Genomic DNA, 26,329 nt, shown 5'->3' with positions numbered 1-26,329 from the left:
TCACGTACACTACCTCCCTGCAAAATTTCGTCCAAATCCGTCCACAACTTTTTGAGATATCTTGTTCACAGACAGACAAATGAAAAATCGCTCAAAGAACGACACTTGGCAAAACAGAACAAAGTAGAATGGCACCGAGTAGAGCATCCTTTTTACCTCAAAAATATTGGTTGAATTCAGTGACCTGATATGCAAATAGTCTACAAAAATTAAGTTAATTGGATGAGAATTGACAGTTTTAGAAATCTGGCCTATGTTGACCTATTGGCCTATGTTGACCTCAAATAGTTGGTGGTTGGTGTCAGTAAGGTGATATGCAAATCCTATTCAAATTTCAAGTCGATCAGATGAAAATTGAGGATTTTAGAAATTTTAAATTATTGACCTTTGGCCGATGCTGATCTCAAAAGTAGTTGGTGGTTGAATTCAGTTAGCTGATATGAAAATAGTCTACAAAAATTAAGTTAATTGGATGAGAATTGACAGTTTTAGAAATCTGGCCTATGTTGACCTATTGGCCTATGTTGACCTCAAATAGTTGGTGGTTGGTGTCAGTAAGGTGATATGAAAATCCTATTCAAATTTCAAGTGAATCGGATGAAAATTGAGGATTTTAGAGATTTGAAAAGGTTGTTGACCTTTTGGCCTCAAATATATATGATTTTTGTCGGACCACAAACTCTACCATTTGGTGAAGTTTCGTGAAGATGGGTTTACAATTGTGACCTGTAGGCAAGTATAAGTGAGTGGACAGACAAACACAAACAAACACACAAACCAAAATGATCAACATATTTGTCCAAAAAAGTTTTTGGCCAATTAATACAGACGGGGTTGAAAACATAACCTCCATCCACCTTCGGTGGAAAATGCAACAATAAAAATCAAGCATGGGGGTGGGTGAACCTGATAACCTGTATACATAGGTGGACTTGGGAAAGGTCAACGAGGGTAGAAAATATCATTGCTTGAATGGATAGGGGATGACCTGAGATGGTGTTGAACAGCTGTCTTGAAGCACTGGAGCTCCATTTTATTCCATGATGTGGAAAAGGATTGTGCTGTACTGTACTGCACTATAATTGAAGAAATTTTTCAAATTGCATGAAAATGATGTATATTCACGCTCCATGAAGCTGCTGCCAAAAAACTGCGTTTTTGTGATTGTTAATTTTCAAAATCTTCCAAAATTCTATTACCACCAGTATGACCAAAACCAGTCAAAACTAAAATCACCAAAAGCAAAACTCTACCAGTGCTGTTGATTGGCAGAGGTGTTTGTACAGTCGTAGCCAAAAATATGGGCACCCTTGCAATTTTTTATATAATGCACCATTTCTTCCAGAAATTTGTTGAAATTAAAACATATTTTGGTATCAACATATTATGTATTTCTTTGGTTTGCAGTGGAACAAAACAAAAAAAAAGCTGAAAAAAATTACTAAATCTTAGCTTATTCCACACAAATCCTAAAATGGCCCGGACAATATTATTGGCACCTTTTAGAAGTTGTTGGAAATAATTCGATTTCAAGCAGGTAATTCTCCTGTACTTTCGAATTGAACTCACCTGTGGTGAGTTGCAGGTGCCTGAAATATAAAAATCACTCATTCAACCAGTTTGAATGGAGAAAATTAGTCATTCTGCTGGTTTGTGTCACTGTACCTCAATGAGCATGGGGGGGGGGGGGGGGGAAACCCAGAGAATTGTCTGAGCAGGTCAGACACAAGCCAAGCGTTGATTGCAGCAAAGCATGGACAATCTCAAGACTACAAGTCCATCTCCAGAGACCTTGATGTTCCTGTGTCCACCATGCACAATGTTATCAGGAAGTTTAAGGCCCATGGCACTGTAGCCAACCTCCCTGGACATGGCCTCAAGAGAAAACTTGATGGAAGATTGCAGCGAAGGATTGTTTGAATGGTGGAGAAATCACCTCGATCAACTGCCAAACAGATTCAAGCTGATCTTCAGACACAAGGTACGCCAGTTTCAACTCGCACCATCCATCACCAACTTGATGCAAGGGGGTTTTATGGTAGGAGACTCAGGAGGACACCACTGCTGAGAGAGAGACATAAGCAAGCCCGACTGGAGTTTGCCAAAACACACCTGAACAAGCCAAAATCCTTCTGGGAGAATGTCCTGTGGATAGATGAGACCGAATTAGAGCTTTGTGGTAAAGCACATCATCTCTATGTTCACAGAAAACAAAATAAAGCCTTCCAAGAAAAGAACATCTTCCCTACAGTCAAACATGGAGGAGGATCAGTGATGCTTTGGGGTTGCTGTGCTGCCTCTGGCACTGGGTGCCTTGAATGTGTGCATGACATCATGAAATCGGGAGATTAAAAAGGCATTTTGGAGCACAATGTTCAACCCAGTGTCACAAAGCTGGCTCTCCGTCAAAGGTCATGGGTCTTGTAACAGGACATTGACCCCAAATATATTTCAAAAAGCACCCAAGAATGGTTCAAGACAAAACGCTGGACTGTTCTGAAGTGGCCAGCAATGATTGCAGATCTAAATCCCATTGATCACCTGTGGGGAGATCTGAAAACAGCAGTTGGGAGAAGGCACCCTTCAAATCTGGGAGAACTGGAGCAGTTTGCACAAGAAGAGTGGGCCAAACTGCCAGTAGAGAGGTGTAGGAAGCTTATTCATGGATTTCGGAAGCGCTTGAGTGCAGTTATTTTATCCATAGGCTGTGTGCGCTACCAAATAGGTCTAGGGTGTCAATAATTTTGTCAAGGCCATTTCTATTTTCTGATTTAAAAGGATATATTAAGTTCTGAATCAAAAACAAACGTTCTGTAATATTAAGTGAAATAAAGAATTGTGGAGACCGAATACTTTTGTCAATTCAAACTTATTTTTTAGAGAAAATAGAGTTATTTGAAAAAAGTGCAAGGGTGCAAATATTTTTGGCCACGACTATGACAGCACATTTGGGTGTTTGAATGCCATAAATGGCTTGTTGGAGGTTGTATACGATGTAATGGCTTTGTCTTATCCTGTTCTCACCCACATTCTCCACATATTAATAGGCCATTGCGGCTGCAGAAGGCAGCCGCTTCGAGGCAGAGATCTGTGCAGAGAAACAGCAGAGGCAGAAGGAAGAGGAAGAAAAAAGGCAGCGCAGATTGGCTTTCCGCCAGCTCCAAGCGGCTTTCACCAATTGAGTGTGCCGGAAGTATTACTATCACCAATGAACTTTATTTTCACGTGTACTACAGCTGTAGTGACGTCACAAAAACGGGTTCTGCCCATAATCTGCAGGTGTGCCAAGTACCAGCTTTGTACACCAGTGTGATGCATTTTGGTGATGTGGTTGGCTTGTGATTCAAATGGTGGAAGGTTTACCTTGGCCTAAATGCTGACAACTAAAAGCCTTCATGGTTTTAATTTTTTTTAACACAATTCAATACTTTTCAAATTCTACTGGATTACATGGTCTGATTATTATGCTTGCTTGTAAATTTTTAAAAACTTGTATCAACCTGTTCTCAAGTATTAACTGGTCATTGCTGACTTTTAAACCCTCTTACTGGGGCGGCACTACTTTCATTACCAACGTGTTGTTGCTAAAGAGTTTGCCGTGTAGGGAAAAAATTTTAAACAATTTGAGCATTCTTTTTTTTGGCTTGCTGCACTTTCAATAAAGACGTTTTCACCTTGTACAGATCTATTACTGTCTCCTTGGATGCTTATTTCGATTTCATTTTGGGTTGTTTGAAGCATCAAACTCTCTGCTTCGTTCCTGCTACATGGGGATCAGATGCAGCTGGTGCATTTCCACTTCCGAGAGTTGTCAGTGCAACTAAAAAAAAATAGCCATCAGGTTATCTTGATCCAATAACAAAGGAATGTTATCAATGGGTTACCAGATCAAAGGCCTTGACGTTGTCGGGTATGCAAGAGTTCTTTTTATTTTTTTTTGGTATACAAGATCGAGGCTCGTGTAACAGCTAACATTAATGACAAAAAAAAACCAAAAACGGACACGACGAAATAAAGGGAGCGGGAGACGATGGGGAAAGGGGGAAGCACACAAGTACAACATTTGAGAGCAGGGACATCGGGAGATCTGTGGGAGTGTTACGTGGTCCCCTCGGTGACTACCTGGTCTCGGTGACCCCCGGACCGTGAGAGGACCTTCGCCAGAAAGTAGTATTATATATACTAGGGCATGCCCGTACTATATATATATCTAAAATTATATCCCCCCCCCCCCCCCCTCTATTTACATGAAATGGTTTGGTTCATTTGCAAAGCCAAAGCGAACGGCTTGCGAGTACGGTGACAATCCCCCCCCTCTATTTACATGAAATGGTTTGGTCCAAAGCGAACGGCTTGCGAGTACGGTGACAATCCCCCCCCCCCCCCCCCTCTATTTACATGAAATGGTTTGGTCCAAAGCGAACGGCTTGCGGAGTTTGGTAAAGAAATCGCCATAGCTCGGTAACTACTTCTCCGATTAATATGAAACCTTGAAAAGGCACATCCTCGGGTCCCCAGCAATATACCTGGCAAGTTTCAAGTATATCGGACCCGTGGTTGTCGAGAAACAGCGGTCACAGACAAACATACAAACATACAAACATACACACAGAGATTACTGGAATTATAGATAGATGCGCTTTCGCAACGCAATCCCTATGAATTCCACCCAAGAGAAACTGATGTGCAATGATATATTTCCAGGGTAAGGATATCATACGATTTCAATGATACAATCACGGATATTCCCCGAGCAATCAACAACAAACAACCATTAACAATTCCCAATCCACAATCAATTCCCTATATGATTAAGATGGCCATCTTATATATGTGTGTCCACTTCTGTACTCATGACCCCCTTTTGGTGTCTGCCCCTCACAATGTCTCTGGGCCCCTCCTGACCGAGATGCTGGTCGGCGTCGCCGCACTCGGGCGGTTGAACGAACCCCGGGTGGACGTGTTTCCACCGGGCAGGTATCGTACCAGGCACCGCGGCTGCAGCCTCTCGTGGCCACGCGAAGCGGGTACGGTAAAGCAAGCCAAAAGCCCCACGCCGCTTGCAAGGCGTGTTAGGCCCCAACGTGCGACCCGTACGCATCTGTTTAGACGGTGCCGCGAACGGTGCCAGACACGGGGTCGATGCACGGCCCCACGTCAACTTGACGTCTCCACCGGGTAGGTACACGTCCCGGTAACTCCTCTCGCCAGACGGGCTTCGGAACGCCGCTTTTCCACGCAGCGCAAGGTCGATCCCACCTTTCGTCGGAGCGGGGCGAGGAAGAAGAATACTCGTCGCTTTTCTTCCTCGTCTTTTCCTCTTCCGTTTCCGGTCACTTCCGTTTCCGGACACTTTTCAGAAGGGCTCCTGACCCTCCAACCACAACAACCCTTAATCTACTACACATGGATAAGCAAAGACCTGAATGGTAATTCACATACATTCACATAAATATGTAACACTCCCCCCCTTCAAGAAAGAAAGTTCGAACCCAGCGAAAACTTTCTTTGCCGGCCAATTTGGAGAAACCAACCAGATAACTCAACCCCCCCACATTATCAGTTCCCCCCGGGCACAGTTATCACTTAAAAATAAAGCAACCAAAATTTCACCACAACCCCTCCAGATTACTCACTCTGGACTAAGCACCAGCAACGACATTGTCCCTGCCCTTTACATGTTCAATTTCCCGTTGGACTCCTGCCAAGCCAAACTCCATCTCATGACCCTCTGACTTTGACCGTCAGTTTCTTGTGAATGAAGGTTAAGGGGTTGATCAAAGATCCAAAGTTAAGCAACTCGATAGCACTTTTTCCGGGAGGCCAAGCCGAGTATTCACTACCTGGATGCCTTTAGGAACGTGGAGTTCACGGTTAGTCCGTGCAGGAAAGTTCTCTACATGGGCGCCTTGAGGAACGTGGAGTTCACGGTTAGTCCGTGCATGAAAGTTCACTACATGGACGCCTTTAGGAACGGCGTTCACGGTTAATCCGTGTAGGAATCTTGGCTCGGCGGCTCCGCCGCATTCAGTGCTTCAACTTCTCAGAACTTCCCTAATAATTATGGTGGGACCACTTGTCCCTATAGTCCCATGAATAGCGGTCTCCTTCTCGGCCACTACTTTGACAATCCTTCCTTCGGGAGCTGCCGTAACTCAGGGAGCCTCCATAATAATATTGATTGCGGCCACCACCAAAACTACCGCCCAGTTGTCCTCTCCTGTAGACCTCTCGACGCCTACTAAATGCCTTCCCTACTGTTATGGTCCGACCCTCCAAATCCTTGCCATTCCAATTCTTCTCTGCCTCTCTGGCATCTTTTGTGCTGGCAAACGTGACAAAGCCGAACCCTCTTGACTGTTGCGTTTCCCTGTCTCTTACCAACCGCACTTCCACCAGCGGCCCATATCTGTTGAAGACAGAGGTCAGAACTTCTTCCTCTGTTTTGAAGTTCAGTCCCCCTACAAATAACTTGGTACTTTTGTCGCCATCCCGAGCTGGTGTGGTGTTATTTTCCCTGCTGGGCTCTTTACCCACCCTCAGGTTACCATACACTTGACCCCCGGCCAAATCATTCCCGATAACCACAGATACACCCTCTACAGGAAGTGTGGCTTGTAAACCGACGGTGACCGGTCCTGACCCCAACTCGGACTCCAAATGGATGACATGAAGTGGAGCACTAACACCGCCCCCGATCCCCTGTAAACGAACACTATCCCCCGTTGCCGTCTCCTCGGACCATGGCAAAATGCCTTCAAGCATTAAAGATTGATGTGCTCCTGTGTCCCTCAATATCCTAACCGGTCTCCGGTTAGTCGAGGCTCCATCCAGTGACACAAACCCCTCTGAAATAAATGGTTGGTAACCCTTTTGATGGCGATTTCTCACAATGGCCATTGCATTTGGAGTCGTAATAGTCGGACTCCGCTCTGGGTCTTCCCTTTTCATGCGGTAACAACTGGACATCAAATGTCCAGGTTTCTTGCAAAAAGCGCAAATAGGCCCGGAGGAAAAACTCATGGTCTGCCTCGGGCCCCCCGAAATATAAGTTTGTCTTGGGCCCGCATCCCTCTGATTTCGAACAGGTGGGGTATCCGCGTTGTCCCCATAATCCTCTCGAGGCCGCCGCCATGTATTGTCGTTCTCCGCACCTGCTGTTCCCCACCTCCCCTGCAGAGATCTAGGCGAGGAGTTAGGTTCGTGGACCCCTATTCGGTGGGTTAAGGCATAATCATCTGCCATGGTGGCTGCGTCCCACAACTTTGGTACTTTCTTTTCCTGCAGGTACACTTTGATGTCCTCGTGGACACACTGCTGAAATTCCTCCACCAGGATCAAGTCCCGCAATGTTTCGAAGTCTTTCCCGACTCCTTTTGACTCACACCACCGATCAAACATGTTTTCTTTCACTCTGGCAAACTCCACATGGGTCTCACTCTCCCTCTTCCTGGCATTCCTGAATTTTTGCCTGTAAGCTTCCGGAACCAACTCATAGGCTTTGAGGATGTGCTTCTTCAGTACCTCATAATCTGCACATTGGTCCATTGGTAGCGCCGAATAAATTTCCTGAGCTTTCCCCACCAGCACACTTTGCACGAGTATGGTCCAGGCCTCCTCCGGCCAGTTTAATTGTCGAGCCACTTTCTCAAAGTGTGGAAAAAATTTCGCGACTTCCTTTTCACTGAACGGTGGAACCAGCCTCACATGTCTGCCCACATCCCAGGTTTTCTGGTTAGGTGTCGACCCCGTCAGCAAGGGTGGTGCCTCTCCCCGTTCTCTCATTAACTCCAGCTCCTTGAATTTGATTTCTTGCTGAAGCTCCATGTCACGTTCCTTTAATTCCCTTTCCGCTTTTCTCTCCTCTGCTTCGAGGTCCCTTGCAGCTCTCCTCTCCTCTGCTTTTCTCCCTTCTAACCTTTCCTGGAGTTCTCGTTTCACTCTCCTTTCCTCTGCTTGTTTCTCTTCTCTCCTCGCTTCTGCTTTCCTTTCTTCTTCTTTTAACCTTTCCTGGAGTTCTCGTTCCACTCTCCTTTCCTCTGCTTGTTTCTCTTCTCTCCTCGCTTCTGCTTTCCTTTCTTCTTCTTTTAACCTTTCCTGGAGTTCTCGTTCCACTCTCCTTTCCTCTGCTTGCTTCTCTTCTCTCCTCTCTTCTGCTTTCCTTTCCTCTTCTGATCTTTCCTTTTCTGCTTTCCTTTCTTCTTCTTTGATCCGTTCCTGGCTCCGTAATTGCAACTCCAGTTTCCGGAGCTCAACGTTTTCTGGTTCTTCGGGTAGCCACTCCCAGGCTAACTCGTCCCATGTTCCTAATCCCACCATAGATTGTATCACCGTGGCCTGCAACTCTGCCTTCCTCAAATTAGTTCGGACCTCCAAGTTAAAATGTTTGGCCAATTTCAAGAGGTCCGACTTTAGTAACGCTCGGAACTGTGCCTCACTCGGTGTTACCGCAAAGTTCTGTGCCACAAACGCCATCGTGACTATCGTTAACACCTGTTAACCTTCACCCAAGACTTTACCCCAATTTCCCCCAAAAATTTACCAATTAATACTTAATTAATAAATTTTAATTAATAAAAATATTATTTTATTATTTTATACAAATACACTTTTAGATCCCGGACGTAGACCCAATTGCGAAGCCGCAAATCGTAATTTGGACGAGCCCCCAATTCTGTTACGTGGTCCCCTCGGTGACTACCTGGTCTCGGTGACCCCCGGACCGTGAGAGGACCTTTGCCAGAAAGTAGTATTATATATATGCGCTTTCGCAACGCAATCCCTATGAATTCCACCCAAGCGAAACTGATGTGCAATGATATATTTCCAGGGTAAGGATATCATACGATTTCAATGATACAATCACGGATATTCCCCGAGCAATCAACAACAAACAACCATTAACAATTCCCAATCCACAATCAATTCCCTATATGATTAAGATGGCCATCTTATATATGTGTGTCCACTTCTGTACTCACGACCCCCTTTTGGTCTCTGCCCCTCACAATGTCTCTGGGCCCCTCCTGACCGAGATGCTGGTCGGCGTCGCCGCACTCGGGCGGTTGAACGAACCCCGGGTGGACGTGTTTCCACCGGGCAGGTATCGTACCAGGCACCGCGGCTGCAGCCCCTCGTGGCCACGCGAAGCGGGTACGGTAAAGCAAGCCAAAAGCCCCACGCCGCTTGCAAGGCGTGTTAGGCCCCAATGTGCGACCCGTACGCGTCTGTTTAGACGGTGCCGCGAACGGTGCCAGACGCGGGGTCGATGCACGGCCCCACGTCAACTTGACGTCTCCACCGGGTAGGTACACGTCCCGGTAACTCCTCTCGCCAGACGGGCTTCGGAACGCCGCTTTTCCACGCAGCGCAAGGTCGATCCCACCTTTCGTCGGAGCGGGGCGAGGAAGAAGAATACTCGTCGCTTTTCTTCCTCGTGTCTTTTCCTCTTCCGTTTCCGGTCACTTCCGTTTCCGGACACTTTTCAGAAGGGCTCCTGACCCTCCAACCACAACAACCCTTAATCTACTACACATGGATAAGCAAAGACCTGAATGGTAATTCACATACATTCACATAAATATGTAACAGGGAGGTAGAGGGCTTGGGAGGGGGGGGGGGGGGAGGAAGAGGTAAAAAATAATAATAATAAACACATGGACACTGCTAGAACTTCCAGGAAAGAAGTCGGTATTTCAGAAAAGTGGATTTGGGGTGAATTAGCAGGGGTCGAAGAGATCAAGGTGTTGGATGGGGGAAGATAAGAGATGGTGGTGAACAGCTGTTTTAAAGACCTGGAGGGAGGAGTGGGATTGAAGAGTGAGGGAGTTTGTTCATTTCTGGAATTGAAGTGAGGGCAGAGTGGTCATTCATTCAAATTTCCTGCTACTGGATTGAAACTGCTCGAAGTTGAACTGGAAAAACATTTGATGGAAGTAATTATTTGTGAAAAATGTGAATAATTTGTTCTAGCATTATTGGTATCGGGAACTGTGCATCTGCTGGTATTCTGATGTATACTTTTTTTTTTCATCTGCTAGTATTCTGATGTATACGTGGATAGCCTAATGATTTGTACGTTGCAAATGTTGATGCTGTGAACACTCACTCGACAGCAAGTTGAAAGTGCTTTTATTACCTCTGCCAGCGAAGGTGGATGGAGGTTGTGTTTATGTCTGGTTGTTTGTCTGTCTCTCTTTGTGCATGATATCTCAACGTTATGCACAGATTCAGACGAAACTTGGTGGACAGGTTGGCAGTGTGACGAGGAATAATTGATTTGCTTTAGGTGAAAAGCCAGTTCTGGATACGAGCTTTAAGTGATTCTTTACAATTGAGACTGGGCCAAAAAATGATAAACAAGTACACATACATTCAAAGTACACCGCCCCATGCCAAATAATTAAATATGCTGCAGCGCGGCATTGCCGGGGCGCCTCCGGCGCCCGGCAATACCGCAGTGCAGCTCATTGAGGCTGCATTGGGAGGGAGAGGTGTACACTAATTGATTGATTAATTGTATAATTAAAATCAATAAAAGATTATCACAAAATATTTTCATAATCAATTGGCTAATCGCATAACTAAACCAGTAGTGCTTCATCCGAAGATGTATCTTTTAGAAATTTAATTAAATAAGTCATTTATAAAAAATTAAATAATTAATTGATTACTCAATAAATAATTAATCGATTAATCAATAAATACTTAATAGATGAAATGATTAATCAATAAATCAAAAATATCCTTGATAGCCACATCACTTGGTCACTCATGTCCAAATATTAGCTTCCCAGCTCAAAAGGTGCCTGAGATATTGGCCAAATGAGAAAGAAAATAAATAAATGATTAATAATGAAAATAAATAAATAATAATCATAAAAAAATTAAATTATTAATCAATTTGGTCAGAGAACACATAAACTACCACTATTTCATCAGAATCTGTAACTTAAAAAAAAAAAAAATTTTTGTCATTAATCGAATAATTAAATAATTAATCGATTAATTGATTAATTAATAAATCAAAAATATCCTTTGCAGCCAAATCACCTGGTCATTGGCATGTCCAAATATCAGCTTCCTAACTCAAAAGGTGCCTGAGTTAATAATGGTCAGAAGATAAATGAAATTTAATTAATTAAATAAGTACTTAATTAAACGCTAATAATTAAATAACTCCTCAATTAATTGATTATTCAAAAAACAAAAAATACCGTATTTGACAAAGGACTTGCTCACTACTGTGCCGAAATTTCAGCTTCCTAGCTCAAAGGATGGCTGAGATATCGTCCGGACAACCAAGAAAACAAACAAGAAACCAGAGTGAAAACTGAGTACTCTCTTTCAGCGTGCGTCACTGCCGAGCCCCCTTCGGTGCCCGGCAATGACGATTTGCAATGCCTGGAGGTGGCATAGGAAAGGAGCGGTGTACAACAAGTACACATACATTCAAAGTACACCGCCCCATGCCAAATAATTAAATATGCTGCAGCGCGGCATTGCCGGGGCGCCTCCGGCGCCCGGCAATACCGCAGTGCAGCTCATTGAGGCTGCATTGGGAGGGAGAGGTGTTCACTAATTGATTGATTAATTGTATAATTAAAATCAATAAAAGATTATCACAAAATATTTTCATAATCAATTGGCTAATCGCATAACTAAACCAGTAGTGCTTCATCCGAAGATGTATCTTTTAGAAATTTAATTAAATAAGTCATTTATAAAAAATTAAATAATTAATTGATTACTCAATAAATAATTAATCGATTAATCAATAAATACTTAATAGATGAAATGATTAATCAATAAATCAAAAATATCCTTGATAGCCACATCACTTGGTCACTCATGTCCAAATATTAGCTTCCCAGCTCAAAACGTGCCTGAGATATTGGCCAAATGAGAAAGAAAATAAATAAATGATTAATAATGAAAATAAATAAATAATAATCATAAAAAAATTAAATTATTAATCAATTTGGTCAGAGAACACATAAACTACCACTATTTCATCAGAATCTGTAACTTTAAAAAAAAAAATTTTTTTGTCATTAATCGAATAATTAAATAATTAATCGATTAATTGATTAATTAATAAATCAAAAATATCCTTTGCAGCCAAATCACCTGGTCATTGGCATGTCCAAATATCAGCTTCCTAACTCCAAAGGTGCCTGAGTTAATAATGGTCAGAAGAGAAATGAAATTTAATTAATTAAATAAGTACTTAATTAAACGCTAATAATTAAATAACTCCTCAATTAATTGATTATTCAAAAAACAAAAAATACCGTATTTGACAAAGGACTTGCTCACTACTGTGCCGAAATTTAAGCTTCCTAGCTCAAAGGATGGCTGAGATATCGCCCGGACAACCAAGAAAACAAACAAGAAACCAGAGTGAAAACTGAGTACTCTCTTTCAGCGTGCGTCACTGCCGAGCCCCCTTCGGTGCCCGGCAATGACGATTTGCAATGCCTGGAGGTGGCATAGGAAAGGAGCGGTGTACAACAACACGATACTTAAAAATTAGCCGGTACCTGTGGAACATCCTCGCAATGCAAATTGTGACCAAGTCCTCAACCTCCACTTCCCAATCCGAAGGCTTCAATCCCCTCTCCACCACAACTCCTCAATCTCTCCCATCTTTGCCCTTTCCCCTCCACCCCCTCTCCTCTGAACCCCAACGCTGTCTTCCCCTCCTCCCACTCGTAAAAGCAAAAGGGCATTCTTACATGGATCATTACGTATTTAAAATTGTCACCACAGAGTTTGAAGTTGGTTGTCATCCTTGGAACCTCTACCATTACTCGTCAACAAACGAAACGATTGTCTAAGTGTATTTTGTAACTGACGATGTTGAATTGTAGCGTTTTTACCACGTTTGGTAAAAGTAAATAAATAAAATAAAACCCCACCCCACATATATGGTTATTTACTTAACATATGTGAATTCCATGTCCATGCACATGTGAAATAGCTTCTTGATAAAATTCTGTATTTTCACACTTTATTCTTCAACTCAGGTGAAAATCAAAACTTTTTACTTGCAAAATCGAAGATATTTCAAGTATATTGGTTTGTCTTGTGCGTTCTTCTGTGGCAATCGCCTACAGGGCACAATTTTAAACCGATCTTCACGAAACTTTACCAGATGGAAGAGTTTGTCATAAGGAAGAAGCCTATTGATTTTGAGGTCAAAGGTCATCTTAGTCATCTATCTATAATTCCAGTAATCTCTGTGTGTTTGTTTGTTTGTACGTTTGTACGTTTGTTTGTCTGTGACCGCTGTTTCTCGACAACCACGGGTCCGATATACTTGCAACTTGCCAGGTATATTGCTGGGGACGCGAGGATGTGCCTTTTCAAGGTTTGAAATTAATCGGACAAGTACTTACCGAGCTATGGCGATTTAGCCGTTCGCCGTTCGCTTTGGCGTTGCGAATGGACCAAACCATTGCATGTAAATAGAGGGGGGGGGGTTCTGTGGTCGTTGCGAATGGACCAAACCATTCATGTAAATAGAGGGGGGGGGTTCTGTGGTCGTTACTGCCACGTGGTTTCAAAGTTTTTTTTTGTTGTTGTTGTTTGCACGCATGTTTTTTTGCACCCACGTACGGGCACGCCCTAGGATGTTTACACACACACACCCCTACACAAATTTTTTTTTTTTTTTTTTTTTTGGCAAGGAACGGGCACCCACGTACGGGCACGTCCTAGCTTATATATAGTACGGCATGCCCTAGTATTCTAAAATTGCCATTTTTCAGCCGATTGCCTTGAAAATTAAACAGCATTTGCATATTGACTCTCTAAATTAGGAAACTATTTTTGAGGTCAAAGGCCAATTCAAGGTCAAACTATCAATTTTAATCTGACCTGTGCTTTGATTAAGATCGTCAAATTTAATCTTGATGAAATGGACAATTTGATTTATCCATGGCAACTTTTTTGGGGGAGGGGTGGATTTTGCAAATATCATGCAACTCAATATGTAATATCAAATTTTGTGCCTCAGGTATCTGGGCTTGACGTCTTGTTTTTTATATTGAAGATTTCATTTTTCTTTTTTTTTTCTTTGCATATTACTACAGACTTGGCATTTAATATCGAATTTTTTTTTTTTCTTGACTTGGGTTTACTTTCTTAACTCGGTATATCAATCTGGTGAGTTTCTTTTACACTTTGGTGATTTATTTGTTAAAAGAACCATGTCACCGATTGTCTGTCGCAGCAAGAAGTCGACAACAGGATTATATCACAGGTGGCGTGGCAAAATGTACGGACAGGTGCATTTGATGATTGGCTTCACAGTCGGGTATACAAGGGTTGTTGCGTTCTGTATTAGTGGAAAACAACTGCTGCACGTCTCCAAAAGTTATTGCCGCTTCCTCTGGAGATGGTCCGTCAACTCGACAATGCTGTTTGTCATTTAGTGGTGGCTTTACGAAATAACGGCATGAAACAGCGTGCTATTGCTCGGCAGTATGGCATCACTCAAGGTCAGGTGTCAAAGATCCTGAAACGAAATGCTCAGAGGGGTGTCCCTACTCCAATACCGAGGCCAGGACGTCCCCGCAGAACCACGAGGGATGATCGCCAGCTGCACCGGTTGGTCCGCAATGGCCATACCAAATCAGCTAATCGGCTTAGTGCTGAGTGACAGCAACTGACAAATGTGCCTCTATCCAGAAGGCGAGTCAACCAACGACTGGTTCAAGCAGGCTATCGTGCCAGGCATCCCCTGAGAAAGCCACGCCTGACCAGACAACACCACCAGCGCCGATTGCAGTGGGCCAGAGAGCACCGTCAATGGCAGCCAGGACACTGGAATCACGTGATCTTCAGTGACGAGTCTAGATTTCTGATCTATCGTCAAGATGGCCACGTCCGAGTGCGCAGACAAGTGCATGAAGCCTACAACAAAGATTGTATAGTTCCAAGAGTCCAAGCTGGAGGTGGTGGGGTGACCGTTTGGGCTGCTTTTCAGGCAGGGGGCAAAACTGACCCGGTTGTTCTGAATGGAAACCTGAACCAGTTCAAGTACGGGGCCATTCTGGAAGAAACATTGCTTCCATTTGCTCGTGCAGCCTTTCAAGGAAACTTTGTCTTCCAAGATGACAATGCACGGCCTCATCGTGCTCGCATGATCCAACACTTTCTTGCTGACCGTGGTGTAGAGCATATGGAGTGGCCTGCCATGTCCCCGAATATGAATCCGATAGAGAACTTGTGGGCAGAATTAACGTGTCAAATCGACCACTTGGACCAGCAGCCGACCTCTGTGCATGAATTGCAGCAGGGTATTGTCACTGCATGGCAAGCGATTCCTGTCCAAACCTTGGCAAATCTCGTGAACAGCATGCCTCAACGTGTACGTACTCTCGTGAATGCTCGTGGGGGTGACACGAAGTACTGAACTGTAATTTTACTGTCCGTAATCCCAGTCGTGATTTAACTTTTGTTTTTGTTAAAAAAATTTTTGACTAATGTGCAAAATAAAGAGATACTTCTGGAAAACGTACAGAAGTTTAACACAGTACTGTCCATGAATTTTGTTCGATATCAGTTTCCATCACTTTCAAGGATCAATTTATTTGTTTCGAAATGTCAAATGTGGGTTTTGTTTCCTTTAAAGGTCACATTAACAAAATCTAGAATAATTTCAACATAATTCCAATGAACTTTTGGTTCGAAGACATCTTGAAAAGTAAGTTCACCCCCCAAAAAAAAAAAATTCCATATTGAATGCCAGGTCTGTATGTATGTATGTATATATATATACATATATATATATATAATATATATAATGTATATATATATATATATATATATATATATATGTTACGGATCCGGGGGACGGCACTCCCGTTAGCAAGGGGGGGTTAATCCCCTTGTCCTGTTAAGCTGGCCGTCTCCGCCGGTCCTGGAAGTATGACGTCACTTCCGGCCATTGGTACGTAGGGTCGTAAGTCCAATTAGTCTTAGTACCTAAGTATTACCACCGGCCGTCAGCGAGGAAATACTCCCGCCCGTGCCGCAGCGTAATTAATGGATTGCGCCGAGCGAAGTGAACTGTGGCGCGAGCCATTAGCAATTGACTAAACCCGATTGCGAAGCGGTTCGGCCGAAATCGTGCCACAGGTACTCAATCGGGAAATCACTAAAGCGATCGGATGAGAAAGAAACCAAAGTAAGGTGGAACAGGTATTTATTAGTATTTACAACAAACCAAAGAAAGAAGAAGAAACAAAGGTAATTTACAGAAGAGGAGACACAGTGCAATCCTTAAACAGGCTTAACTTATTCCCAGGGACAAGACAAAACAAGTCAAACTCACGTACACGAATGGGGAATTGCAGGCAGGAATTGAATGGAGGGAAGAGAAGAGCAGTCGGTCCACAGAACGGACGACAGGGAGGTCCGAGGATCGTGGCACGACGTCGAGGTCCGCGTGCGCGCACTTGTTCTTTGGAGGTTGGTTCCGGCAGTTGCCGTCAGTGCTGGTTGGTATCGCGCACTCTCAGGCTCATCTGCGCGTGCGTCTCTGAAGCTCTCTCCTCCTCTTTCGTACCTCGTAACTTGCTCAACACTCAAGCGCCTTTCCCATAAGAACTTGCAAGCTCAACACTCCACAGAACTGCGGTGGGGGCTCCGTGCAACGGGTTTTATCTCCACCCCCGTGGAACCCTCACAAACCTGCCAGATCTTTCTCTCTCTGCCCTCTCAAGCCATGCCCACTGATTCCTGGTTGGTTGGTAAGGGCTGGCTGACTCCACCTTTGATGACGAGGTGGTGCCACGCCCGTGCTCTGCCGGCTCCTCCCTCTTCTTCTCCGAGATGGAGCACATGGGCAATGGCGTCTTGGGGCAATCAAACGAGCCCCAGCCAAAGGGCAGCGAACACTGCCTTACTGGCACTTTTAGGAGGCCATGGGGATATTGCAGGGGATCCTATCTTCTTTGATTTGATGCAACGGAGAGTGAATTATTGGACACATGGCCTTACCTGGAACACAGAATAACGATATAACTATAGAGAGGTCCTATGATTCGCTACGTGTTGTACATGGACTATCTAAGGTGCACGTATTTCAATTAACAGCCAATTAAGGGGAAATGTACACAGGGGTTATTTATAAGGGAATTTACTACTAAATTTACATGTGAAGGTTCTAAGAACCGCAACACAGCACCCTCATTCCTCACGGCACGGCTCGGGCCGAAAAACTTGAACTTAGTGTGACACGCAGGTGTAATACCCTCTACTATTAACCTTACCCTGAGTGCGACAGTTTTAAAACACTGTCGCAGTGTGTTTACGACACTACGCAAACACTGTCGCAGTCCCCTACTACGTTGCATCCTGCCTAACAGATTCACACACACAATTAACCGAATTGCGGAATTGTTTTCAAGCTAAACATCTACGGTGGGGAGCATTATTTACAAGTGACTATTTGTATTTACAAAACGCAACCCAGGACCTGTCATTTCTTTGGGAGACAAAAGAAAATCCTGTGGGAGGGAGGAAAGAGCATGCACTGCATCGATACATCACCTCACAAGCCCAGGGATGCAGAATTTTATTGCAATGCATCCCTGAGCATGCAAGCACCAAAGCACCAATCATAGCACCAATAAAAGCACCAATAAAACAACTGACAGTCTTGATCTTGCTCTGCTGCTCCCTCTGCTGGCCATTGTCTCTTCCAGATGTTGTCTCTTCTTGATGTTCCTTCTTGGCTTGTGGCCTATTTGGTGGTAATAAAAAAAAAAGCACAACCGTGTCCACTGTTTTTATTTATGGCCAACAGGGGCCAGCTATGGGTGGTCCACCTGTAGGCTTGGTGCCACCTCACCGAGGTCCGCAAGTGAAGATTTTTTGGCCGCAATGGCCGGTCCCAGCAGAGGGGTCATGCCCCCAAAACGTGGGGTCCATAAGTGGTGCTCAGCCACAGAACCGTGGTCCATATGGTGGTGCATGGCCGCAAGACATGCGGTCCATAAGTGGTGCATCGATTCAGGCAGCTGGCAGCGGGGGCTCGGGCACACAAATGCGGCTCCCGCACGCTCTCCCTCAGTGCCCAGAGAGCACGGTCCATGGGGGGGAGGGGGGGGGGGAGAAAGACAAAGCAGAGTCAGCGAGGGCAAGGGCCCAAGGGTACACATCAATAAAGGCAATGCAGAGGTGAGGTGCGCCTGGAGATCGAGCGGAGAAAGCTCGTCCCTAACGTACGTCACTCCCCCCCCCCCCCCCGTCACCTACCCTATCCTCGCCCCTTACCCTGTATTCACAAAACAATTTACACGTTTACAAATTCGTCACTACGTCTCGTCTCCCCATATCTCCCCTAATACCAAATTCGTTACCAATCCCTCTAACCAAATTTGCCATCGATTCAAATTCCTCATCAATTCCTCTTAAGGAAGAAGAGATGGAACAACCAGCACAATGTCTCACCCACATCATGATGCGTCTCACATTTCCAAAACATTTGCACAAAAAAAAAAAAAACAACCATGGCATTGTGTGGAGTTACGTCATCACCTCAGGTGAGTGGATGTAGATGGTGCGAGGAGATTTCAATCCTAACTACTTTCTAAATGGCATTAACACACTTTACACTACCCGGGGTCTTTTCCTGCCAAACCATTGGCCATCTTACTCTATGCGGTTCTGAAAACTAAACTCCCATTGCACATACTGTGGCGCTCTCCAATTTGGGGTCTCACTCCCCCGATTCAACTCCCTGTGCCTTCGCACAATTTCTGGGCTGAGTCATGTGGCTCTCCCAGCAGGTCTACTCACCTGCACACCTCCACCACTGCAGTTGCCTCCGAGCTAACCTGCTCCTTAACCTAACCTATCTAACTGGGGAAGGCCCTCCCTGGCACTTACCCCCTCGGTGCCCTCTCTGGCACTGGGCTACCCGGGTCCGTCCTCCGGATCCTCGGGCTCCATCCACAACGCTACCGGCTCCCAGAGCCTACCTGTGGCCTCACCTGGCCGATAGACTAACAGTGGCGGAGTGCCCAACCAACCACACACACTAACAGGCCACACGCCCAGCCATTTCCACGTCACTAATGCACCCATCCAAACACCATTCTACCACATGCACAACAGATGCCAATATCCACCACAATTTACCTATACCCTCTACCTAACTCTTAAACTACCCTCCCCGGGTATTCGTGATAGTGGTCCATCTTCCCCATCCACTCCCTTCGTACCAACCACTCCACTCCACGTTTTCCACACTACTCACTCCACCCCATCCATTCCATACTCCATTTACTCCAGACCATTTATTCCCCACAACCATTCTCACCTGGATTTGCACACCTGTGCCCACACACCTGGTGCCACCTGCACCCTCCTTCCTCCGGGACCATTCGCTCAATACAACTCACAATCACAATTATTCACTCATACACTGCTCCATACACTTTCACGCTCAATACAACTCACAATCACCTCACACTTTTCACAATACGCTGCTCCATCACCTCCTTCACACACACGGCACCATTCATGAGCATTGCCTCATTTGCTCAACACAGATTCTCACACACACGGCATCACCTGATCTACCTGGTGCCCTTCTAAAACTCGCGCTTCCCTGTTGCCCCTTATATTATTGCGCTCCCTCGTCGTTATAATCCATCTAATCTATTCTACATCCCCTACTGCAGGTACATGTCGCTACTTAACCCTACAGTTACCTATGGTCATCTCTAGGTCCCTAATCCATTATCCAAACCCTCCCTTGGCGAGCTTACACTGCCAAAACCCCATAATCTATAGCTCATGTGCCCGGGGTGGATGTGAGGGATGGTGGATTTGCCATCCCTCTACATCGGACATCTCTCACTATCAATTTTTCCATCAAATTCCAATTCTGCCCATCAAATTTGCCAATCATCTGCCAATCAAATTTTGCTCATCAATTTTGCCAATCACCAATTCCCTATCCCTACCAAATGTCCATTAATCTTCGAGCCTCGGTGCGTCATTACCTTCTCAAAGCGCGGCTTCGCAAAGCCGAGCAATGAAGGCGGGTGATTTGTCTACCGCGGTTGTGTCCGTCCGGCACTCGGTTCAGGGGAGGTTTACTCGGCCCGAGATTCCATGGTCCACCTCGGCGCGGAGCCTTTCGGTCTCCCGCCCAATGGCTCAATCTCGCCCGGCTGGAACGCCGCAACCACGAGGGGGCGCCGTCCCGACCCTTCCTACCTTCCCTCGCACCGGACCGGTCGCCTTGCCCGGCAAGGCCCGGACTCGACCGTGTGGGGCGAGGCCAGGCCCGGATCATGCACGACGCTCTGAAGAGGAGCGATGCAGCACCGATCCCCGCCGGTTCCCGCAGTACCCAAAGCCGGCACGGACTAAGGGATCACGTCGGCTAAACGTCGGTCTAACCGCTGCTCTGTTTAGCGTCAATGCTCCCTGTACATACTCACACCACTCGTTCCATTTCCTTTTCACACATCCAGGTGTCTCCATATACTTCGTTATTGTACTTTCTCTTACACACCACCCAGGTACACTCATTCCGCTCACAGTCATCGTTACACACCTGACCACCGCACACATTGGCACACCCTCGTCATTCGCACACTTCATCAACACACCTCCTCGCGCCCACTCCTCGGTCACATCCACTGTGACAACCAGGGGTGTGCACTCTTTTGCACACCCAATCACGCGCTTCAATGTGCCCTCTCGCACCCGTGCCACCACCAACCCAGGTGTACATTCCCCCACGTGCTCAACCATTCCAGGTGTGCATTCTTCCATTCCAGGTGTGCATTCCTTCTCTCCTGCCACAACCAACTCGTACTCCGTGTCACTCTCACCACCACACTCTGTCGTGCATTTACCCTCACTCTCGACAGCACACTCACTCCTCGGCGCACACTTTTTCCTCACACCCCCCATAGTCGGACATCCTCTCACACCTCCTCTTTCCACACACTCTGCACCAGTCGCACACCTCACCAGCGGCCTTTCCCGAACGCCCGGGTCTAGCCCAACACCCAAGCTCACTGAATCTCCCCTCACACCATATACATTCCCGAGCATATCGCCACTCACCTCGGCACCTCTTCTCTTCTGCTCCTCCTCCGCCACCTGCAAACTCTTTATTTGGTCAGTAAGCACATCATCACGCTGTGAGCACAGACCTTGCACCAATTCCATTACCTCCTCCTTTATCTCCTTCTTAGTCTCCCTCCGTCTCTTCTTAATTTCACTTACCCCCTCTTCCACTTCCTCTAATTTTTGTCTCATCTCCTTTATTTCCCAGTGCGCCCCTTTAATTTCTTCCTCTAAAGCTACCTTGGTCGTTTCTATGTGCGTCCTGACTTCCCGTTCTTTTGTCTCCATTACGGCTGTCACCTCGTCCAACCTCTTTGTCAACCCCTCGTGTACCATCTGACATTCCTTCTTCGTCGCTATCAATTCTTTTTTTTATCTCTTTTTGTGTCGCTTTCAACCCTCCTATCACTGCCGTGTTCTTTTCCACCTGCTCCCCTAACTCCTTTTGTCCCACCATCAGCTGCTCTACTCCCCGCGTCAGGTCTTCTATGCCCCCCTGTAACCTAGCTGTACTGTTCCTCACCTCTTTCTTCATGCGCTCCTCACCCCGCTTTACCCCCTCGCGTACTCCCGCGACCTCTTCGCCCACTCCACGCCTTATCTCCTCCCCCATCTCTCCCATCTCTTTGGTAGATGCCGCCCTCATCTGCTCCAAATCATTCCTTTGGACATCCAATTTACTTTCCAACCCGATTTTCACCTCCTCTATCTGATTCCCCCATTTGCTTAATTTCCCGGGTGGTTGCTCCCCTATTTCCCTCAATTTGCCTTCCATCTTGTCTTCTAGCCCCGTTAACCCATTCTTCACCCCTTTCATCTCGTTGTCTAACCCCTCAAATTTGTTGTCTAAACCCTCAAATTTGATGTCTAAACCCTCAAATTGGCTTCTAGCCCCCCCAATTTTGCCGTCGAGCCCCCCGATTTGTTTTTCTAATCCCCCAATTTGGCTTCCCAATTTCTCACTATCAGCCCTCATTTCATTTCTCAATCCCATATTCCCCATTAGTATGGCTGCATTAATCTGCGCCATGAGGTCCCGCACATCCATTCCCCCGATTTGTGCAGCGGGAGCGGCTACCGCGGCCACCACATGCGAGGCGCCATCTTGTGCGCCTCTAACCTCGTGTGCGAGGCCGCCATCTTGTGCGCCTGACACCCTCTCTACCACATTCTCATTGCCTTCCTCCTCTCTCTCTCTCCCAATTCCTCCCTGGGGTCCTGGGTTGCCTCTAACCCCTCTTCTTCTACCCCCACCGGCATCCGATCGCCTTGATTTTCCATGGCACGACTTTAATTTTGGCTTTTAACAAAATTTCGGCCGCTCGTAATTTTGAGTGCGTTAAGCGCACTTCGGGTCAAATCCCACTCCTGACACCAATTGTTACGGATCTGGGGGACGGCACTCCCATTAGCAAGGGAGTGAGGCCTCAATTTATGAGGGCAAGGGGTTAATCCCCTTGTCCTGTTAAGCTGGCCGTCTCCACTGGTCCTGGAAGTATGACGTCACTTCCGGCCGATGGTACGTAGGGTCGTAAGCCCAATTAGTCTTAGTACCTAAGTATTACCACCGGCCATCAGTGAGGAAATACTCCTGCCCGTGCCGCAGTGTAATTAATGGATTGCGCCGAGCGAAGCGAACTGCGGCGCGAGCCGTTAGCAATTGACTAAACCCGATTGCGAAGCGGTCGGCCAAAATCGTGCCACAGGTACTCAATCGGGAAATCACTAAAGCGATCGGATGAGAAAGAAACCAAAGTAAGGAGGAACAGGTATTTATTATTATTTACAACAAACCAAAGAAAGAAGTAGAAACGAAGGTAATTTACAGAAGAGGAGACACCGTGCAATCCTTAAACAGGCTTAACTTATTCCCAGGGACAAGGCAAAACAAGTCAAACTCACGTACATGAATGGGGAATTGCAGGCAGGAATTGAATGGAGGGAAGAGAAGAGCAGTCGGTCCACAGAAAGGGCGACAGGGAGGTCCGAGGATCGCGGCGCGACGTCGAGGTCCGCGTGCGCGCACTTGTTCTTTGGAGGTTGGTTCCGGCAGTTGCCGTCAGTGCTGGTTGGTATCGCGCACTCTCAGGCTCATCTGCGCGCGCGTCTCTGAAGCTCTCTCCTCCTCTTTCGTACCTCGTAACTTGCTCAACACTCAAACACCTTTCCCATAAGAACTTGCAAGCTCACCACTCCACAGAACTGCGGTGGGGGCTCCGCGCAACGGGTTTTATCTCCACCCCCGTGGAACCCTCACGAACCTGCCAGATCTTTCTCTCTCCGCCCTCTCAAGCCATGCCCACTGATTCCTGGTTGGTTTGTAAGGGCTGGCTGACTCCACCTTTGATGATGAGGTGGTGCCACGCCCTGCTCTGCCGGCTCCTCCCTCTTCTTCTCCGAGATGGAGCACATGGGCAATGGCGTCTTGGGGCAATCAAACGAGCCCCAGCCAAAGGGCAGCGAACGCTGCCTTACTGGCACTTTTAGGAGGCCATGGGGATATTGCAGGGGATCCTATCTTATTTGATTTTATGCAACGGAGAGTCAATTATTGGACACATGGCCTTACCTGGAACACAGAATAATGATATAAATATAGAGAGGTCCTATGATTCGCTACGTGTTGTACATGGACTAACTAAGGTGCACTTATTTCAATTAACAGCCAATTAAGGGGAAATGTACACAGGGGTTATTTATGAGGGAATTTACTACTAAATTTACATGTGAAGGTTCTAAGAACCGCAACAATATACAGACTTGGCATTTAATATGGAATTTTTTTTTTTCTTGACTTGGGTTTACTTTCTGAACTCGGTATATCAATCTGGTGAGTTTCTTTTACGCTTTGGTGATTTCTTTGTTGAAAGAACCATGTGACTGATTGTCTGTCGCAGCAAGAAGTCAATAACAGGATTATATCACAGGTGGCGTGACAAAATGTACAGACAGGTACATTTGACGATTGGCTTCACAATCAGGTATATAAGGGTTGTTGCGTTCTGTATTAGTGGAAAACAACTGCTGCACGTCCACAAAAGTTATTGCTGCTTCCCCTGGAGATGGTCCGTCAACTCGACAATGCTGTTTGTCATTTAGTGGTGGCTTTACGAAATTCCGGCATGAAACAGCGTGCTATTGCTCGGCAGTATGGCATCACTCAAGGTCAGGTGTCAAATATCCTGAAACGAAATGCTCAGAGGGGTGTCCCTACTCCAATACCGAGGCCAGGACGTCCACACAGAATCACAAGGAGAGATGATCGCCAGCTGCACCGGTTAGTCCGCAATGGCCGTACCAAGTCAGCTAATCGGCTCAGGGCTGAGTGGCAGCAACTGACAAATGTGCCTGTATCCAGAAGGCTAGTCAACCAACAACTGGTTCAAGCAGGCTATCGTGCCAGGCGTCCCCTGAGAAAGCCACGCCTGACCAGACAACACAGCCAGCGTCGATTGCAGTGGGCCGGAGAGCACCGTCAATGGCAGCCAGGACACTGGAATCACGTGACCTTCAGTGACGAGTCTAGATTTCTGGTCTATCGTCAAGATGGCCACGTCCGAGTGCGCAGACAAGTGCATGAAGCCCACAACAAAGATTGTGTAGTGCCAAGAGTCCAAGCTGGAGGTGGTGGGGTGACTGTTTGGGCTGCTTTTCATGCAGGGGGCAAAACTGACCTGGTTGTTCTGAATGGAAACCTGAACCAGTTCAAGTACAGGGTCATTCTGGAAGAAACATTGCTTCCATTTGCTCGTGCAGCCTTTCGAGGAAACTTGTCTTCCAAGATGACAATGCACGGCCTCATCATGCTCGCATGGTCCAACACTTTCTTGCTGACCGTGGTGTAGAGCATATGGAGTGGCCTGCCATGTCCCCGGATATGAATCCGATAGAGAACTTGTGGGCAGAATTAACTCGTCAAATCGACAACTTGGACAAGCAACCTACCTCTGTGCATGAATTGCAGCAGGCCATTGTCACTGCATGGCAAGCGATTCCTGTCCAAACCTTGGCAAATCTCGTGAACAGCATGCCTCGACGTGTATGTGCTCTTCTGAATGCTCGTGGGGGTTACACGAAGTACTGAACTGTAATTTTACTGTCCGTAATCCCAGTCATAATTTAGCTTTTGTTTTTGTTGAAATTTTTTTTGGCTAATGTGCAAAATAAAGAGATACTTCTGGAAAACGTACAGATGTTTAACACAGTACTGTCCGTGAATTGAGTTCGATATCAGTTTACATCACTTTCAAGGATCAATTTATTTGCTTCGAAATGTCAAATGTGGTTTTTGTTTCTATTAAAGGTCACGTTAACAAAATCTAGAATAATTTCAACATAATTCCAATGAACTTTTGGTTCTAATTCATCTTGAAAAGTAAGTTCACCCCCACAAAAAAAAAATTCCATATTAAATGCCAAGTCTGTATGTATATATATATATGTATATATCTATATATATATATATATATATATATATATATATATATGTACATATATATATATATATATATATATATATATTATATATATATATATATATATATATTATATATATATATATATATATATATATATATAGATAGATAGATAGATAGATTATAGATAGATAGATTATATATAGATAGATTATATATATAGATTATATATATATATATATATATATATATATATATATATATATATATATATATATATATATATATATATATATATATATATATATATTGTTGCGGTTTTGAGAACCCACACTTGTAAATATAACATCATTAAAGGTTCAAGGTAGCACCCCATGGGTTGGCCACATGCAACACATAGGTCACCTTAGGACATCAGTTATTTCATAGTCTGTGTTTAGATAAGGCCATTCCCAATAGTTGCATCTGCGTTGCGTCAAACAAATAAGAGTAGGCCCCTTTGTTCATTTGGCAGCCTCCCTTCAGCAACGCCATTAAGCGCTCTCCAGTCTGCACCCCATGGCCCCTCCCAATTTGTTACGCTCCTTTGCCAGCAGCCTTCGCTGCCCTTGGGCTCGCTCAACCCAGCCAAAAGCCACGAGGTGAGGCCCGAAAAGGGGGCGGAACGCCAGGATGGAGGTGCGGCCATGTCAACCAGCCATCAGGGCGGGGCCGGTAAGCCATAACCAGCCAACCAGGGCTGGAGTGAGATCGCCTGACAGGCGTGGTTTTGGGCTTCCAGAGCGTTCGCTGGCTTGGTTATAAAAGCG

General features: G+C 45.6%; 1 protein-coding gene across 1 annotated transcript in view; it reads left to right on the top strand.

The window, feature by feature from the left end:
- Window positions 1–3,688, top strand: part of LOC137416449 (EF-hand domain-containing protein D2-like) — a 70,113-nt gene extending 66,425 nt beyond the window's left edge. The window contains exon 4 of the mRNA XM_078776248.1: window positions 3,048–3,688. Coding sequence (XP_078632374.1) covers window positions 3,048–3,182 — 135 coding nt within the window. The 3' untranslated portion in view covers window positions 3,183–3,688. The remainder of the gene's footprint in view (window positions 1–3,047) is intronic.
- The last annotated feature ends 22,641 nt before the right edge of the window (window positions 3,689–26,329 follow it).

Source organism: Myxine glutinosa, chromosome 4 (genome assembly GCF_964187855.1).
Source record: "Myxine glutinosa chromosome 4, kmMyxGlut1.1, whole genome shotgun sequence".
Taxonomy (NCBI): Eukaryota; Metazoa; Chordata; class Myxini; order Myxiniformes; family Myxinidae; genus Myxine; species Myxine glutinosa.
This window is presented reverse-complemented; position numbering and strand designations above follow the sequence as displayed.